The sequence below is a fragment of the Lycium ferocissimum genome, chromosome 12, assembly GCF_029784015.1.
Source record: "Lycium ferocissimum isolate CSIRO_LF1 chromosome 12, AGI_CSIRO_Lferr_CH_V1, whole genome shotgun sequence".
In the NCBI taxonomy this organism is placed as follows: domain Eukaryota; kingdom Viridiplantae; phylum Streptophyta; class Magnoliopsida; order Solanales; family Solanaceae; genus Lycium; species Lycium ferocissimum.
In genome coordinates, this window is record NC_081353.1 from 34,868,463 (window position 1) to 34,887,034 (window position 18,572).

The window sequence follows — 18,572 nt, forward strand, 5'->3', positions numbered from 1 at the left end:
ACGCGACTTTCTCTTTCCGTCTTGCTCCGCCTCCTCACGCCTATCACGTTCTTATCGGTCCGGCGGGAAACGGATCGGATACGAAAAAGTATTTTTTTTTTTTTTTTTTAATACAATCCAGTGTTGATGATGATGATGATGGTGACGGCGGTTAGATACGGACGAGAAACGATCGGATACGATCGGATATTTTCTTGTATTCAATTTTTGAGTGTATTCGTTGATTTTATTTCTTGTATACAAATGAATACTATGAATTTGAAGTGTATATAAATGAATAGAGTGTTTTTTTTTCGTATTCAGTTTTTGAGTATATTTGTTAATTTTTCTAGTGTAAAATTATGTGTTTTGGGGTATATTTTGAAGGATATTTTTTTGTACAACCATTTTTAAATATAATAAAGTGAATATAGTGTAAAAGTAGTTACAATGAATATATTGAGTTGAATACAGATTTCATCAAATTTTACTTACTGTATTCGTGAATACAACGACGCACCATAGTGAATACAATAAGTAACAAGAGCTGAAATAAGCCATGTGTTTGTTACGAGATGTAAATAGGTAAAATGTAGTTACGCAACGAAATGTAAATAGGTAAAATGTAGTTACGCAACGAAAATAACCCTTTAAAGTTAGTCATTTACGAAATTTCCCCTTAAAAGTACTGGGTCAATTTGCACGATTGTCCTTATTCGGTGCTGGTCTTTAATTTTTGTCCCTCGAATTGCTGGTCTTTAACTTTTGTCCTTCGCCTAAAATACCCCGAGGTTCTGGATTCAAACCCTGGCTCAGTAAAAAAAAAAAAAATCACAAGGCAGAATGCCTAACATTTATAGAATCCCAGCAGAGTAAAAAAAAAAAAATCGTAAGACAAGTTATGCCCTAAGGCATAACTTCTATATAGAAGTTACCCTACGACGGATAAATTTACCCCTTTGTCTGGATAACTTTTGCCATTAGAAGTTGATAACTTTTAACTATAGAACTTAGAGCAAACTATAGCATAACTAAACCCATTTGGTGCCTTCAGGCTAATTTAGCAAAGTTTAACATAAGCTAACTTGGAACTACAAGACAACTCCAAAATCAGTCTTATAAGATTTAACTTTTTTTTCGCGATTTTTTCCTTTTTTTCTAGCCTTCCGATCGTTTATGGTGGAAAGTTTTTTTTTTTTTTTTTTTTTTGAGTCGGGTTTCAAAAAAAATGGAGATGGATACCAAAACATCCAAAGTACCCCTTCAAACTCATATCTTTTTTCTATGCAATCGGTAAGAAACCACGAGGATTTTTGGTCTTACATTTTGGTGGTATGAAAAGGAAAATGGGTTGTGTTTAGGGCGAAGGAAAAAAAATTAAAAACCAGCAATTTGAGGGTCAAAAATTAAAGACCAGCGCGTTTGAATGACACTCCGTGCAAAAAAATGATAAGTCCAACATTCATAAAACTGAAGCCCAACTTCCATTGAACAAGTATTTCTTTCTACTTGAATAGTAATTTTTATAAAAACTTTTGAAACCAAACAGCAGCAGAAATCAGAGGCCAACTACAAACTTCTTTCAAGACAAGATCCAAGCACTAACCTAAAATACAAAGTACAGAAACAAGGCATAATACTTATTTTCTTCTCAGTGAATGAATAAACTTGAAGGGAAATTTTTCCTAAACCAAACAAGATACAGAAACTTTTTTTTTAAAAAAAAAAACAAGAGCAGCTGTGGTGCAAAGTGTGAGTTTAGTCCTTGTACTTCATTTCGGACATTTTGAATCCGGGCATGTCGAAAGATGAGGAAAATTTCTCAACATCTGCTTTGAGTTCTTCAATTTCCTTGTTATTAACAAGACCTTTGTTGAAGTCCTTCAAAAGCTTTCCATGCTCCTTTTGGATGTTCAAGGTGATTGTCACAGCCCTGTGAAGGAACTCTCCGATCTGCTCAAAGTCCTTTTCGAGCAAACCCCTAGATGTCATGGCGGGAGTACCTGCATTAAGAAACCCCGTCAGCAACTTATTTTATCCTACGACGATAAATTCCCGAAGGAGGACCTTGGTGCAATAGTAAGAGTTGAGTTGAGCAGGGGCGGATGTAGACTTTCGGTTACGAGTTCATCTGAACCTATGACTTTCGACACGGAGTGTGTGTATATATATTGTATGATGTAAGGAACAACTAAAATTTCAACAAATACTAGATCTCAACACATAAATTTAACATTACAATGAATTCAATGCTAAAATCTTTAAAAGTGCACCCATTAAATTCAAATTTTGAAATCGCCTCTAGTTGTGCTGTGACAAGGAGGTCACAGATTCAAGCAGTGCAAATGGCCTTGCTATCCAAGCACAAGATTTTGAGAATGAAATTTGATCGAAACCTCAAGTTAAACCTCTTTTATCTTTAGACATTTTAATAGCAACAACCAACGAAAAAGATGAGCCAAGTGGTTCAGCTCTTACCAATACGAACACCTCCAGGTGCCAAAGCACTGCTGTCACCAAATACAGCATTCTTGTTAACAGTAATGTTGGCAAGGTCACAAAGCTTCTCCACCTTGTTACCTGCAAAAATGTCAAACCACATACATTTGTGATCAGTCACTATTAATGCTTATAATACTCGACATTCCAAAAGACCCGAGTACACTTGGATCTCTTACCAGTCAAACCAAGAGGGCGAAGATCCCAAAGAACGAGGTGGTTCTCGGTCCCGCTAGTGACAAGCTTGTATCCTTTACTCATCAAGAAGTTGCCAAGAGCAACAGCATTGGCCTTAACTTGCTTAGCATATGCCTTAAAACCGGGAGTCATTGCCTGTTTCAGAGCCACAGCTAAAGCACCGATTTGGTGGTTGTGGGGACCACCTTGGAGAGAGGGGAAAACAGAAAAATTAATCTTGTCTTCAAAATCATAAACTGCATCCTCAGGCTGGCCCTTCTTGGGTGGTTTGGGACCCTTGCGGTAGAAAATCATACCCGCCCGTGGACCTCTTAAGCTCTTGTGAGTAGTGGTAGTAACAATGTCGCAATATTCAAATGGATTTGCTGCTTCCTACATAATTTCCAAGATTCAACTTAGTAATAGCGTAAATAAAATGTGCATGTAACAGTTAACAACAGCCTTGGAATGTAAAAATAGACATCCGTTACATCTTACATGGTCTAATGTGCTTGGTTCTAATTTAATCAAACAATGCATAGTAAACTGACATTGCACCATTTACCAGAAAAGGAAAAGTCTTTTAAAAATGAGGTTCCATCTGAAGGACAAAGTACTGTCATGATACATCCCTGCTCCTTTAATGCATGCATATATTAGAAGAACAGCCATAATCTAAATTGAACTCTTCAAACACATCTTGTAGGATTTTTAAAAAAAAAAAAAAAAAAAAAAAAAATATATATATATATATATATATATATATATAAGGACCAATAATGTAACATTAGGGGGAAAAAGGAACGTCGCGCATCTCAAGGACAAAGCATTTCTTTTAACTTCTAAAATGCTTAGATCTACCACACTATTATTATAAGCAAAAAATAGCAGTTCTGCTGTGGCAGCTTGAAGGCCTAAGAGTAGATCTAGCGAAGACACTAACAAAGACAGTCTTGAAATACCAAAGTCACAACTCAAATCGCAGCGTATAAAACAAATGCAAATCATTAGAAATCAGATTCTCGTGTATAAATTATATGAAGAGTAATTCCCCATTAAGCCTCATCATAATCATGTAATCAGAAAAAACTTGACAAGACCTATAAGCTCAACTAATACCAATTTTTCAACATTAACTCATGGATCACAAAGCATAAAACCAGATCGCCAGGACATCCAAATTGTGTTAATTTGCTCGACCATTCAGTAGAAACCAATATCAAATATAGACCTCGCGATAAAACAGATATGTATCATCAGAGTTGACAGGCGGATCCAAGAGTTAAAACCAATAGATACAGAGTACCACAACATCTATTCTTTCCAAAATTACTATAAATTAGCATGCAAACAAAAAGAAGAATTAACCTATATAGCCGCCCACACACTTAAACTAAAACTAGCCTACAGAAGTATAATATATGTATAATCCACGTATAATACGTGTGTAACCAGGTATAATCAGTGTAAAATCTATGAATACCGGCTAGGAAAAGTAAACAGTGAATCTGGCCCGGCTAATTGTGTAAAGATGTGCACATATCACAATGCAACAAAAATTAGCATGGAACAAAACTAGTTAGGATCAGCTATAAGAATCAAAATGGCATCAAAGAAACGCCAATTTTAGTGCAGATCTTGCCTCTAAACCAATTCAGAATCACCATGCAGATTAAACAAATGACAATACAAATTCAATCTTTATAACAGAGATACATCAAAATTTTACCTGAGCTGCAACAAGTCCACTAATATGAGCCATATCACAAAGCAAAAGAGCCCCACATTTATCAGCAACTTCTCTAAACCTTTTATAATCCCAATCTCTTGGGTAAGCACTACCACCACAAATAATCAATTTAGGTCTAAAATCCAACGCTTTCTCTTCCAATCTATCGTAATCAATATATCCAGTTGTCGAATCCAACTTATAAGGTAAACTCTCAAAGTAAATTGAAGTAGCCGATATCTTTTTCCCACCAGATGTATAATAACCATGTGTTAGATGCCCACCAGATGGTAAATCCAAACCCATAATCCTATCATGTGGGTTTAATACTGCTGTATACGCAGCGAAATTTGCAGGGCTACCTGAATATGGCATCAAATACAAACCAAATTAAATTCAGATCTACCAACTAAACCAATTCAGAATCATCATGCAGATAAAAAAAAAAATGGCATAAAAATACAATCTTTAAAACAGAAAATGCAATAAAAATAGTTTGGATCAGCTCTACGAATCAAAATGACATCAAATAAAATCCAACTGAATGCAGATCTACACTCTAAATCAATTCAGAATCATCAAGCAGATTAAAAAAATGGCATAAAAATGCAATCTTTAAAACAGAAGATGCAACAAGAAATAGCATGGAATAGTAACTAGTTAGCATCAGCTATATGAATCAAAATGACATCAAATAAAAGCCAAACTCAACGCAGCTATACCCTCTATACCAATTCAAGAATTATCATACTGATAAAAAAATGGCATAAACATACAATCTTTAAAACAGAAAATTCAACAAGAAATAGCAAGGAATAATAACTAGTTAGGATCAGCTATACAAATCAAAATGACATCAAATAAAAGCCAAACTCAATGCAGATATACCCTCTAAACCAATTCAAGAATTATCATACTGAAAAAAAGAAGGCATAAACATACAATCTTTAAAACAGAAAATGCAACAAGAAATAGTGGAATAAAAACAGAGATACATCAATGTATAATACCCATGTGTTAAATGCCCTCAAGATGGTAAATCCAAACCCATAATTCTATCATGTGGATTTAACAGCTTGTTTGGATGGTTGTTACCTATTGTATTTACTTTAAATACAATGTTTGTTTTGATTGTTACTTAAACTTTATTGTACGGTATCGTTAAACCGACGAAAAGTTTCATTTTGTGTAACAACCTTATTTTTCTCGCGTCGTTACCTTATTTTTTTTTTCTCATTTTTTCTTTACTTTATTATCTGAAAATCCCATTTTATCCTCTCTCCTATCTTTTTATAGTAGCTCTACCCCCATACCCTACTTTTCTTTTAGGTTTATCCTTCAAATCGTTGATATGTGACATTGTATTCATCAAAACAATACTATCAAAACAATACTACTAGTACTATACATACAACACAATACAATATAATACAATATATTATGAAACAATATATAAAAACCATCCAAACAGAGTGTAAAACTGCTGCATATGCAGCGAAATTAGCAGGGGCTACCTGAATATGGCTGAACATTTACACCCCATTTAAGAAAGTAAAGAAGACTTTGAATCTTGTGATCTTAAACTAAGTGTACCAAAATATCATTTAATCTTATAATCTTAAACACATCAGGTGAAAAGTTGGAATTAAAGAATTGCTAAAAAAGAAAAGAGACATTCTTTTTTAAACCGAGTTAAAAGGAAAGTAACACAAATTGAACAGAAGGAGTATATTACATTGAGAAACATGATGACAAATTATTTTAAATCTAATATGATGTAATGTACTTAAACAAATAAGATCATAATTTGATATGATTAATATTATTTAATTTGCAGGGATACCTAAATATGGCTGAACATTAACACCCCATTTTCTTTACGTTATTATCTAATAATTATATTCTATCCTTTATCCTGCCTTTTTATAGTAATTCTAACCCGTATCCTACTTTTCTGGTAGGTTTATTCTTCAAATTGTTGATATATGACATTATGTAACGGCAAGAAACGATACATACATTGTATTCATCAAATCATTACAGTTCGTTACAATAAAACACAATACAATATAATACGATATAGTACCTGAATATGGTTGAACATTGACACCCCATTTTGTAGGGTCACAATGAAATGCTTGTAATGCGCGAGACCTTGTGAGATTTTCAATTTGGTCTATGTATTCATTGCCACCGTAATAACGATTTCCAGGCATACCTTCAGAATATTTATTTGTTAAGGCACTACCAAGTGCTTCAATTACTGCAAATGACGTGAAGTTTTCTGATGCAATGAGTTCAATGCCACGACATTGACGACGTTTTTCTTTTTCTATAAGGTCGAATATTTCTGGATCAGTTGTGTTAAGAGGTTCATTTCCCCATGCAGAAACTGGATCCATTTTTGAGGAAATTAAGGATTCTTTTGGAGAAATTGAGAAAACAGAGGAGATGGGAAGGTACAGAGGAAGTTGAAATGTAGAGGGGACTTTTAAAGGGATGAATTTAAGTGAATGGACAATAATGCCCTTGTAATGGTTTTTTTTATTTTTTTAGTCTTTTTGGGGGGTTTAATTGTTAAGTTTTGATTTTTTAGTTTGTTGAGGATGTTTGGTAAAAGCTGATTTTAGGGAGTTGGTGGAATTGAGGGTGTCAAAAGTGACATGTACTTGGTGGTTGAAATCTTTTGTTTTTATTTGTGATTCAAGTGGATTATGTTAAGTAGGTGTTTGGTCATAGAAACCAAATATTATTTATTATTTGGTTGTTTAAATGTATCTATAGTAAAAAAAGCAAAAAAAAGTGAAAACGGGATTTTAAGTGTTTTAAAATTTCAAATATGAAGTTGTATTTAAAATTTTTATAGCCAAATGTTGATTTTCAAATAAAGTGAAAAAAAAATTCCGAAAAAAGTGAATAATTCTTATGGCTAAACGAAAGTTAATATATGAGTTCAATAGTTGTCGAATACTAAAAAAAAAGGTGCAATATGTAAACATTTATGTCAAGTGGAACTCCTAAAAACATAATTTCTTTTTTGGTCTGTGGAGAACTTTTGCTTCTATTGAATTTTTCATATAGTTAGTGTGTCTTAGACACTCTTTATGGTATGGTATTTAAAAGTTCGGTATGATAATTTTGAATTTTGATTTCTAAAAGTACTATACTATTACCATACCAAAATTTGGTATGGTTCGATATTTTTAAGTTCAGTTTCGGTATTTTGAGGTATGGTAAATCGGTATCATAATTTGTTCAACTTCAACTAACATATACTCATATCGTAGAGTATTATGACTTCGACTACTCAAAAAATATCTCAATTATATTGTACTAACATCTTACACAATATTTAAATGAAAATATAAACAATCCCCTTCATAAATCAATTACACAAAAAAAGACATTTAAATCAAGATAGAATTGACAAAGTTCCAAAGTTTAAACAATTAGTTTTCTAATAATACTAGTTTATATATTTGTTAGTATTATAACACTAAGATATATGAATTTTATATGTAACCATATACTTCGGTGTGGTATTCGGTACTTCGGTATTTTCTTTATGAATACCGAATACCGTACCGAATACCAAACTTTTTAAAAATGCATACCAAATACCATAATACCGAAAACGCGGTATAAAAATTTCGATTTCGTTACGATAATCGATATCTACCATATCATGTCCACCCCTACTTTTATGGGGATGCGTTTATTTACATTAAAATCTTTCTTTAAGTATTATAGAAATGTTACGAAATAAGAATAAATTGAGCATGTCAAGTAGTGGGTGAGCTGAAACAGAAGTAGTGGGTGAACTTAGGGGTGGAGCTACATATAGGCATAGCTAAGAAGATTCAGTTTAACTTCTATCGTTGAAAAAATATACAGTATATAAATAAAATACGGATATATTTTCCGTATTTATTCTTGAAATAAGAAAAATTTCTACTGTAGTGACAAATGTAGTTTAAAAATTGCATAAGGTTGTACAACAAAGCCCGACTAGCTGACTAGTGACTACTAAATAGTTCTTTCTTCTTCTTCTTCTTGTTTTTTTTTTTTAAATTTTTTTTATTTGTGATGTCCGGGTTGTGCCCACCTCGACGTATTCATGCAACATGTATTAGATAACTCAGTTCACCAAAACTAAAGCGAGAGAAGAAATCACCAGCGTTTGTCTCTGATAAAGTCACAAATGTCAACATGTTAATTCTATATTTTGAGCAGGAATTGCACAAGATGTCTTCATGAAGTCACAAATGTGAACATGTAATTATCAGAGTTGGTGAAAATTTAGTAGGTTTGATCCACGAACATGGAGAAGTTGGTGTATAGCCTTTGAGCACGATGGCCATTTTTAACATATATTTACCAACCACCGCAAAAAAATATTGTGGTGGGTGGTAAGTAATTTCAATATGTAAATTGTAATCTTAAGTTTCGGGTTTTAACCGGCTAAAAAATATCGTCTTTGATAGGAAAATGTTTTATTCCTCGAAGTGGGGCTTCCGGCACAAATTTAAATTAATATTAAACCTGAAAATAGATACCTGACCAGAATGGAATAAAAAAGCATATATACACCAACCATATTCCACCACGAAAAACCTTTCCCTCCTTTGACCAGAAAAACAAAGTAGGTAATCTTTACCTAAAACCTGCTAATGTTAGTAATATTTTAATTGGATGAAAACATTTAGATAAAACATTTTTACGCTTTTCAAATTGGTACTGGCTTGCAGCTATGTGGAATCTCTAATTATAATAACTCTGAGCTTCAAGCTGATGAAATGTCTCAAAAGAAGTTCCTTGTAGGATTTTAAAGAATTACAAATCATAAAAAACCAAATCGAAATTAGAAAAATGATATCGTGGCTAAAATTTGTGAGAAATGTGGTGCTGTGCTGGAGCTCGTACATTTTTTTTGAACTTTATTCTTATGTAATTTTATATCTGTTTTTGTGCTTTATATTCTCATTAATTTACTCGAGTTAGTAAAAGTTTATGGTTTGGTGTTAAATAATAAAAAAGAACACTTTCAAAGTTTACAAAATTCTCCAAAATAAGTACGATATTTTCTTGCACATATGAAGGACCAATTAGGGCCGTTCAGAAATAAGCTTTTTTTTTCTTCCTTTCTTCAATTTTTGTAAAACATTGTTTGTTTAGGTATTGGAATAACTTTAATTAGTTTTGAAGATGGACTCTTCAAATTTGAAGACGAGTTTTTAAATTTGAAAAACTGGTTCAAATTACTTTTTCACTCACAAAATTCAATTTTTTTTTATCAAGTGAAATATACGTTCAAATACAAATTTAACTTTCAAATATTATTTAAAAAAAATATTACTCAATTTATATCCAAACGCCTACTATTATGCGGTTTTTATATGCATGGATCTTTCAATTGTTGCTATATACTGTATAAGTTTTATATAGCAAAATCTTACATTATTTATTTTGTCCTTTTGGAAAGTGTGACACTAAAAATTAGATAAGACCAAAAGTGTTGTTAGATGACTGTAAATGGTTAGTGGCCCTACATTTTCAGAAATAGAATAAGCTGCAGCATGAATTCATGATGTCAACATGTCCCTGTTGAAGTTGGTGAGAAGTTGTTAGATTTGATAAGAAAAGGTGAATTTAGTAATAAAAGCGTTAAATAACTTATTCTCACGCAACGTTTATATCAAATTTTTACTCCACGTAATTTTGTCAATTTAATTATAAAAGCGTAACGCATGATAAATTGGACGCACATCACGAGTTTGAATCTTGATACAAACAAAAGATCAGTATCTTAATTAATATCTTACGAATAAAGGTCAATTCAAATAAGAGATCCCATTAATATCCATGAGTTTCGAACAATGTGAGGCTGAGCTAACCTTTGCATAATTATATTAATACAAAAGTAGTAAGGTAAAAATGAATTCGTGTTGAAAATTTATAGCAAACCAATAAACACATAACATATATAATTGACTAATTAAATTACTTATCTATATAAAACGATACGATAATTTAATGTAAACATCAAATGCGGGTATATTTTTATCAATAAAATTATTAGGTGAGTAGTATATGTTAGCGAATGAATGAGGACATGTCCACGTTCACAACATTTCCAACTCTAACGAACAGCAAGTCAGCAACAATGTAACCGACGCAAATATTTTTGGCAACTCTTATTTTATTTTACTAATAATACGTGCAGACATGTACCAATTTTCGATTTCATCGATAAAAATCTATTTCCCATCAATATTTATATATATATATATATATATATATATATATATATATATATATATATATATATATATATATATATATATATATATATCAAGCTAGTAAATATATGATATGTATCCTTTTACAGATTCTTAGCACTTAATTATGACAAATTGATATGTTTATTTACCTCATTAAAATAATTAACTAACGTAAATTAATTCATATGACTTAGTGTATCTAGTACTCACCAACAACTTATTGAATTGCCTTTAATAAGGAAAGACGTGGGGTGGCGGTGGTCCACAAATCAAGCACAGATCTAAATCATCATACACTTACATAGGAATGCTGTTCGATTAATGATTAAGCATGGACTCATATATGACTTTTGCATGTTCATTGGTTTATTAACCTTTTTTTTTAAAAAAAATTTCGCTCGAGGTCCGATATCTATTTGGTCGCTGCCAAATTTGAATTCGTGATTGAGAGGTTCACATAGAAGGTAAAATCGGTCCCTAACAAAGGAGATTGCATGTCAAGGGTTCGAACCTGAAATTTCATTAAAGATGTTAAGGAATATTTATTCCTAACCATAACCCTTTGTTGGTATTGGTTTACTAATTAACTTAACTTAAGCATTGAAGCAGCTTTCCGTTGAAAAGAAAACACTACTCTACTTATATTAGTAACTCTTTTTAATTGAGTAACTCTTTTTAATTGAGTAAAAGAGGAGGAAATAATCCCTTATATTCATTTACAATTTAAACAGAAAAAAGATAATCTTGTACTAAAGATTTTATAGGTTATTTCTTATTGATCTCATTCAACTTCTGTTCTTCTTTAACACCCTTGTAAATTTGTATACATTTGTACCTGTATAAGACAATGTTGGTCATGTCAATTTCATTTACCTAGTCAATATTTGGCTTTGAGTTCCTTTCTTGGTTGGTGAATATCTGAAGGACCACTAGTCTCCATTACAAGAAAACTCCTTTTTTTATTTTTTTATATGACAAACGATCAAAAACATGGTTAGATGAATGAGATCTTTTCAACCTTAGCTAGGAATTGTATGTTCGAACTATGAGAACTATAAATTTCTTTTATATAGAGCGCTTCTCCTTCAAATAAATGTTATGCGACACGAGTTCAAATTAGTTAGTTGATCCAGTAAATATCAGATGCCGAATATTTATTTTATTATAAAAAGAATTTGTTCTAATGCATGTTATTGTGAGCGTGAAGTCAACATCAAGTTCGACCTTGATCTACCCACCAACCCTTCCAAAAAGTTTTTAAAATAATAAAAGAATATAATCTTGCCCACCACGAATAGTTGGTAAGCAATGTTATATGCATATATATGTGAAAAAACAATTGGTTAAAACAACTAAAGTTGCAAATGTCAACATAAGAAACTCCTTTATGCACAATTTTTCCGTTGTCCAATGAAGGACTAACTCTTTGCCGAACTAAGTTATGTTAACTTGACCAAAAGAAATTAATTTAGGGGGTTTGGTGGAAGCATCACCAATTGAGTGGGGAAAGAAAAAAAGGATTAGGGTCAAAAATACCCTTCTACTTTGAAAAGAGGGAGCTAAAAATATCCTCTGAACTTATTTTGGGTAAAAAATACCCCTTCCATCCTTCAACTTTTCAAATATACTCCTGTCTTGAAGGAAATTATCCCCCAAAATAACCCGATATCATTTTTTAAACCAGCTTCATCATTTAAACCCGATTAACTAATCATTAACCATAAGATCCCCTTATTCCTTCAATACGTAGGTTTAAAGTTTAATTGGGGGAATAAGGAATCTTATGGGTTATTATTTAGTTATTGGGATTTAAAAATAATTTTGGGTTATTTTAGGGGATAATTTCCTTCAAGACAGGGATATTTTTAACCCAAAATAAGTTCAGAAGATATTTTTAGCCCTTTTTCTAAAGTAGAGGGGTATTTTTGACCCTTTTCCCAAAAAAAAAGCATGTTATCCTAAAAATTTATAAGTGCAATAGCCTATAACCTTGTATATTTTTTGTGATAGTCTTTATATGCTCTATGTGAATATAAGCGGATTCAGAAATTGAAATTATGGGTTCTTATAACAAGTGTAAGTTAATACATGATCATAATTAAATTTACAATCTTACATTTATAGATATTTAGTAGTTCTTAATACATAAATATACAGGGTTAAAAGAAAAATTACTGAGTTCACGTGAACATATATATTATACTGAAGTAATAAACTAGGTCAGTTAGAATAGTTCGATCTTGAATAAAGAAGACGCTAACTATATATTTTTAATATATACAAGTGAACCGTTGTTTCTAGGGAGTTGGATTTGAAAAGCATGCGATTAAAAAAAGTAAGTCAAAATAAGAATTAAAGCCAGACTCATTTGGTAAATTTTCTGCTTTTTATAGTTAGATGGAGGATTCAAACCCCATCAACAGCATATTATTTCCTCCCCCTAACATAATTAATTTTTTTTAAAAAAATGGAAGTAAGTCAAAATCACAGTGTAGATATTTATATCGTTTTCAATTCCAAAATCCAATGTTAGGGACATAATCTTATTCTGACTCCTCTAGTACCAAAAAATATGAAAAGCATAGAGTGAGAGTTGTATATTAGTGTTCATTACCAACAAAATTTGAAGTAGAGTGCTAAGTACTCATCCTCAATCAGAGGTTTTAAATTCGAAGTCGCCTTTATTAAAGTGTGTTTTATCCCCAACATGAAACTTTTAGGCGCAATTTTATCTCCAACATGAAACTTTTAGGCGCAAATCTGAATTTAACCGGACTTTTGAACACCAGAATAGAAATAAAAAAGGAAAAAGTTTAGGACCCGTTTGCCATGAAAATTATTCACTTTTTTGAAATTTTTGTCACTTAATTTGAAAACAGCATTTGGCCGTAAAAATTTCGAAAATTGAAGAACACCTAAAACTTTGCTTTAACTTTTTTTCCACTTTCAATACATTATTTGCTAAAACTATAATCAAACACAACTCCATATGCAATTTCACCTTTAAAGATTCCAAATAAATAAAATATATTTGGTTTCTTGGCCAAACGCTACTTGGTGGTTGAAGTTTGAACCATAAGCTCTAACAAGTTAAATTTTAGTGAAGTTCTAAGTACTTTATCCTTAATTATACGTTATGAATTTAAGCATCGGGTATGAAATCATCTTTGTTTGAGTGTATTTTACCTCCAAAATGAGACTTCCAGTATAAATTTAAAAATTTAATCGAACCCAATACAAATACCGAACAACAAAATAGAAAACCATTAAAAAAAAAAAAAAAAAAAAAAAAAAAAAAAAAGTTTAGTGGTTGAACCATGAGTCCTAATCACCTAAAACTCTATTCTTCTCCATTATTTACGGTTCACCCCACAATACAAAACATATATCCAAATAATTTTTAACATTCTTTTGACCAAGCCCTAAGATTTGACCAAACCCCCAAACAAATCTCAACCGTCCATTTCCATCTTTCAAACCCTATTTATACTCCCTACCCCTCCTTCATTTCCTCTGTGCCACTCTTCTTCTTTCAAGAAACCCAAAGAAGAGAGTAAAAACTTAGTTTTCTCTCAAATTCTTCATTGTTTTCACTATACTCGCTTTACCCATGGCTTTACTTGTCGAGAAGACAACCTCAGGCCGCGAGTACAAGGTTAAAGACATGTCCCAAGCTGATTTTGGACGTCTCGAAATCGAGTTAGCTGAAGTAGAAATGCCAGGTTTAATGGCATGTAGAACTGAATTTGGACCAATGCAACCATTTAAAGGTGCTAAGATAACTGGGAGTTTACATATGACTATACAAACTGCTGTTTTAATTGAAACATTAACTGCATTGGGTGCTGAAGTTAGATGGTGTTCTTGTAATATATTTTCAACACAAGATCATGCTGCTGCTGCTATTGCACGTGATAGTGCTGCTGTTTTTGCATGGAAGGGTGAGACTTTGCAGGTATAAAATGTATAATTTTGTCAAAATAAATTAAATAATACTCCATCTGTTTCAATTTACATGAGGGTATTTGACTGGGTACGAAGTTTACAAGCTAGAAATCATTTCATTAGGGTAAAATGAGAATTTTAGAGTTAAATTGTCGCTAAATATAGAAAAGTGTTATTGTTTTTGTGAGTGACTGGAAAGTAAAGAGTGTGATATAAATTGGGACGGAGAGAGTAGTAAATTCTGAGTTTAGTCCTTATGATATTCCATTAAGCACATTTAACATTCAATTAATTCAAATATGTACACTTGGTTGTTTATGTAGGAAATGCTTTATTTTTGGACTAATTTTGATGGAGTAACTTTTCACATGGCAGGTTTATCACTAGATAAAAGGGTATTTGGGTACATTGTGCATATCTTTTGTTTTAGACCACAAGATTTAAAAGTTTTCTCTACTTTTTTAAATTTCGTGTCAAGTCAAAATAGACAAACAAATTGAATCGGAGGAAATAATACTTTTGCTCCCTTAGTTATTACTCCATCCGTTTCAATTTGTTTGTCTGGTTTTGACTTGCTATAGAGTTTAAGAAAGTAAAGAAGACTTTTGAATTTCATGATTGTTAACTAAAGATTGAAAAATGTACCAAATTATCCTTTAATCTTTTTGCCTCAAAATATGCCATGTGGAAAGTTAGAATTAAAGAATTCTTTAAAAAGGGAAAGAGACATTCATTTTGAATCAGACTAAAAATGAAAGTAAGACAAACAAATTGAAACAGAGGAAGTAGTATACATTCTGATTTTAGTCCTTATAATATCTCACTAAGTACATTTAACCTACAGTTACTTGAAATGAGTATTTTTGATCTCTTAGCTTTTGAATATATCGATTAATCAGTTCACCATTTAATTACCTGTGTTTTGTTGTAAACTTGTAATGTAACTCCATAGTTGAGGGTTATGTACTTCTAAAAATAGTCTAATTATAACATATTTCCTACATAAACGACCAAATGCACATACTTTGATTAATTGAAGATTAAATCAAGTCATATATCACAAGACCAAAATCAGAATTTACTATTAACTGAGGGACCAAAACTGATGTTATCCCAATTAAAAATGGATAATCATTTTTTTTTTTAATTGTGGGTGGTAGGTGAATGATAAGAAATCAAATGTTTTATTGTGTTAACAGGTGCTTTTACAGGTTATACCATGTAGAGTACTCAATTTTTTTTTCATTAAGTTAGCATTACTTTTAGGCTTAGTACATAGTGTTCTCCCTGATGTTAAACCCAAAATCCCTTTAATAACATCACACAACTTGATTCATCAAGGTAATTATAATATTATAATGATGGATAAAGTTAATGACTATTATTATAAATAAATCTATACTTATAATTTGACAAAACTTTATTCATGGAGACTTTACTGTTATAGTGAATTTAGTGACTTTATTGTTTGTACTTTGCAGGAATACTGGTGGTGTACTGAGAGGGCACTTGATTGGGGTCCAGGTGGTGGGCCCGACCTGATCGTTGATGATGGTGGTGATGCTACGCTTTTGATCCATGAAGGTGTTAAAGCTGAAGAGGAATATGCTAAGTCTGGGAAATTGCCTGATCCTAGTTCGACCGATAATGCTGAGTTTCAGCTTGTGCTTACTATTATTAGGGACGGGTTGAAAACTGATCCTTTAAAGTATACAAAGATGAAGGAGAGACTTGTTGGTGTTTCAGAAGAGACTACTACTGGTGTTAAGAGATTATATCAAATGCAGGCTAATGGAACTTTGCTTTTCCCTGCTATTAATGTCAATGACTCTGTCACCAAGAGCAAGGTATATTTTCGATACTTCTCTGTTTTGGGTTCATTATATCTATAGTTATTGTTGATTTTCAGTCTGGCTCTATATTTTTTTGGAAAATGTATATATGTTTGTTGAGATTTAGATCTAATATGCATATTTGACACTGAATTGGATATTAGAGGTTAATTCTGCTTTAGTTTCATGTTCAGTTGGATCTTAACTCATTTGGGATATGGGAGAAATGAATGTTTTTCATTTTTTAGAGGCAAAATTGAAGAGGTTGTTTACTTAGGGAGAAATATTTCATAGCTTGAAGTAAACATTTTTTGAATTATAGTATTCTAATTTTCTGCTATAGTTTGAATGATCACATATAATAAAGGCGCTGCTTGATGTAGTGAAATGTGTTGGTACTCTTTAATAGCAAGTACATCATTGATCTTTGCTCCCTTTCAAGGTCGAGTTCGAAACCAGTGCGATTCTGAAACGTATGATTTAACGTACTGATTACTCGTGGTGCACAAACTCTTTGCTCAAAAGAGGAATCATCATTTCTGCTTTGCTTTTCTGTTTGGTCTAGCAGTATAGTTTGATGTAATAGTTTTTCAAATCTTTAACTCGTTCTGCAAGTGGAAGAAATGATTTGTGCTTCATTTGCTAGACAAGGTTGATTACCCCTTATCTAGAGAGAAAAAGTTTATAGCTTGAAATGGCCATTTTTCCAATTATAGTAGTCTTGTTTTCTTTTGCACTTTCTATAATTACATACAATGAGAATCGCAAATTGATTTAGTAAGATGTATTACTCAATAGATCTATGATACAAAGTATTCATGGCATCAGCATGATTTGGTCATTAGTTGTAGATGCCTGATGTATTAGATCTTTGTTTAGCTATAATCCAAGCTTATATATAACTGTCAAGCTAATTGACTGATGAATTTTTGTTACCTTGGTGTGTACTCAGTTTGACAACTTGTATGGATGCCGCCACTCACTGCCTGATGGTCTCATGAGGGCTACTGATGTTATGATTGCCGGAAAGGTTGCCCTTGTTGCTGGTTATGGAGATGTCGGAAAGGGTTGTGCTGCTGCCTTGAAACAAGCAGGTGCCCGTGTGATCGTAACTGAGATTGACCCAATCTGTGCTCTCCAGGCTACCATGGAAGGCCTTCAAGTTCTTCCCCTCGAGGATGTTGTTTCCGACATCGATATCTTTGTCACCACAACTGGCAACAAGGACATCATCATGGTTGACCACATGAGAAAAATGAAGAACAACGCCATTGTTTGCAACATTGGCCACTTTGACAACGAAATCGACATGCTTGGTCTCGAGACTTTCCCGGGTGTGAAGAGAATTACGATCAAGCCCCAAACCGACAGATGGGTTTTCCCCGACACCAACAGTGGAATCATTGTCTTGGCCGATGCGCCACTGGACACCCCAGTTTTGTCATGTCGTGCTCGTTCACGAACCAAGTCATTGCTCAGCTTGAGTTGTGGAAGGAGAAGGCGAGTGGCAAGTATGAGAAGAAGGTGTACGTCTTGCCAAAGCACCTCGATGAGAAGGTGGCTGCCCTTCATCTAGGAAAGCTCGGAGCTAAGCTTACTAAGCTCTCTAAGGACCAAGCTGATTACATTAGTGTACCGGTTGAGGGTCCTTACAAGCCTGCTCACTACAGGTACTGAGGAAAAGACAAAATGAGACTGGAAAAAACAAACACAATCTTATGGCATGGTGTCTTCTCTTTTTAATACTTTGATTTTGTTCTGTTGGGGTTATTTTGGTGGGGTTTTGGAATATTTGCTGGAAATGAAATGGTCTTATTTGAAGGAAGACCAAAATGTGTTGATAAATGTTTGAATATGGAGGTGGTGTAATATGATGTTATAGCTACTGGATTCCATTTTGTTTTGTTTTATGACTTTCTTTGAAGATATTGATGTAACACTTGCCATATTCAGTGAATTGCAGTTTTTATCCATACAAATTTTAGTATGTCTCTGAGGTATTATACCATGTGTTTAGCGTTTTTGTACTTTGTTGGGTTAAAATTATTTCTACATCATCATTTCCTCTAATTTTGTGTTTTGCAAAAGATAATCTTGTATCTGTAGGAAAATAAAGTTAAAGATTGTTCT

The 18,572-nt window shown here is 32.6% G+C and overlaps 1 protein-coding gene and 1 pseudogene across 1 annotated transcript; one reads left to right on the forward strand and one right to left on the reverse strand.

Moving 5' to 3' along the window:
* Window positions 1–1,440: 1,440 nt before the first annotated feature.
* Window positions 1,441–6,858, reverse strand: LOC132039001 (serine hydroxymethyltransferase 4). Its single transcript, XM_059429525.1, has 5 exons — window positions 6,471–6,858; window positions 4,385–4,746; window positions 2,658–3,048; window positions 2,458–2,559; window positions 1,441–1,982 (listed from the first exon to the last, which is right to left on the reverse strand). Exons 1-5 carry the CDS (start codon window positions 6,784–6,786, stop codon window positions 1,738–1,740), a joined length of 1,416 nt encoding a protein of 471 aa, XP_059285508.1. The 5' UTR covers window positions 6,787–6,858; the 3' UTR covers window positions 1,441–1,737.
* A 7,309-nt stretch (window positions 6,859–14,167) lies between these two features.
* LOC132039557 (adenosylhomocysteinase-like) lies at window positions 14,168–18,429 on the forward strand (annotated as a pseudogene).
* The last annotated feature ends 143 nt before the right edge of the window (window positions 18,430–18,572 follow it).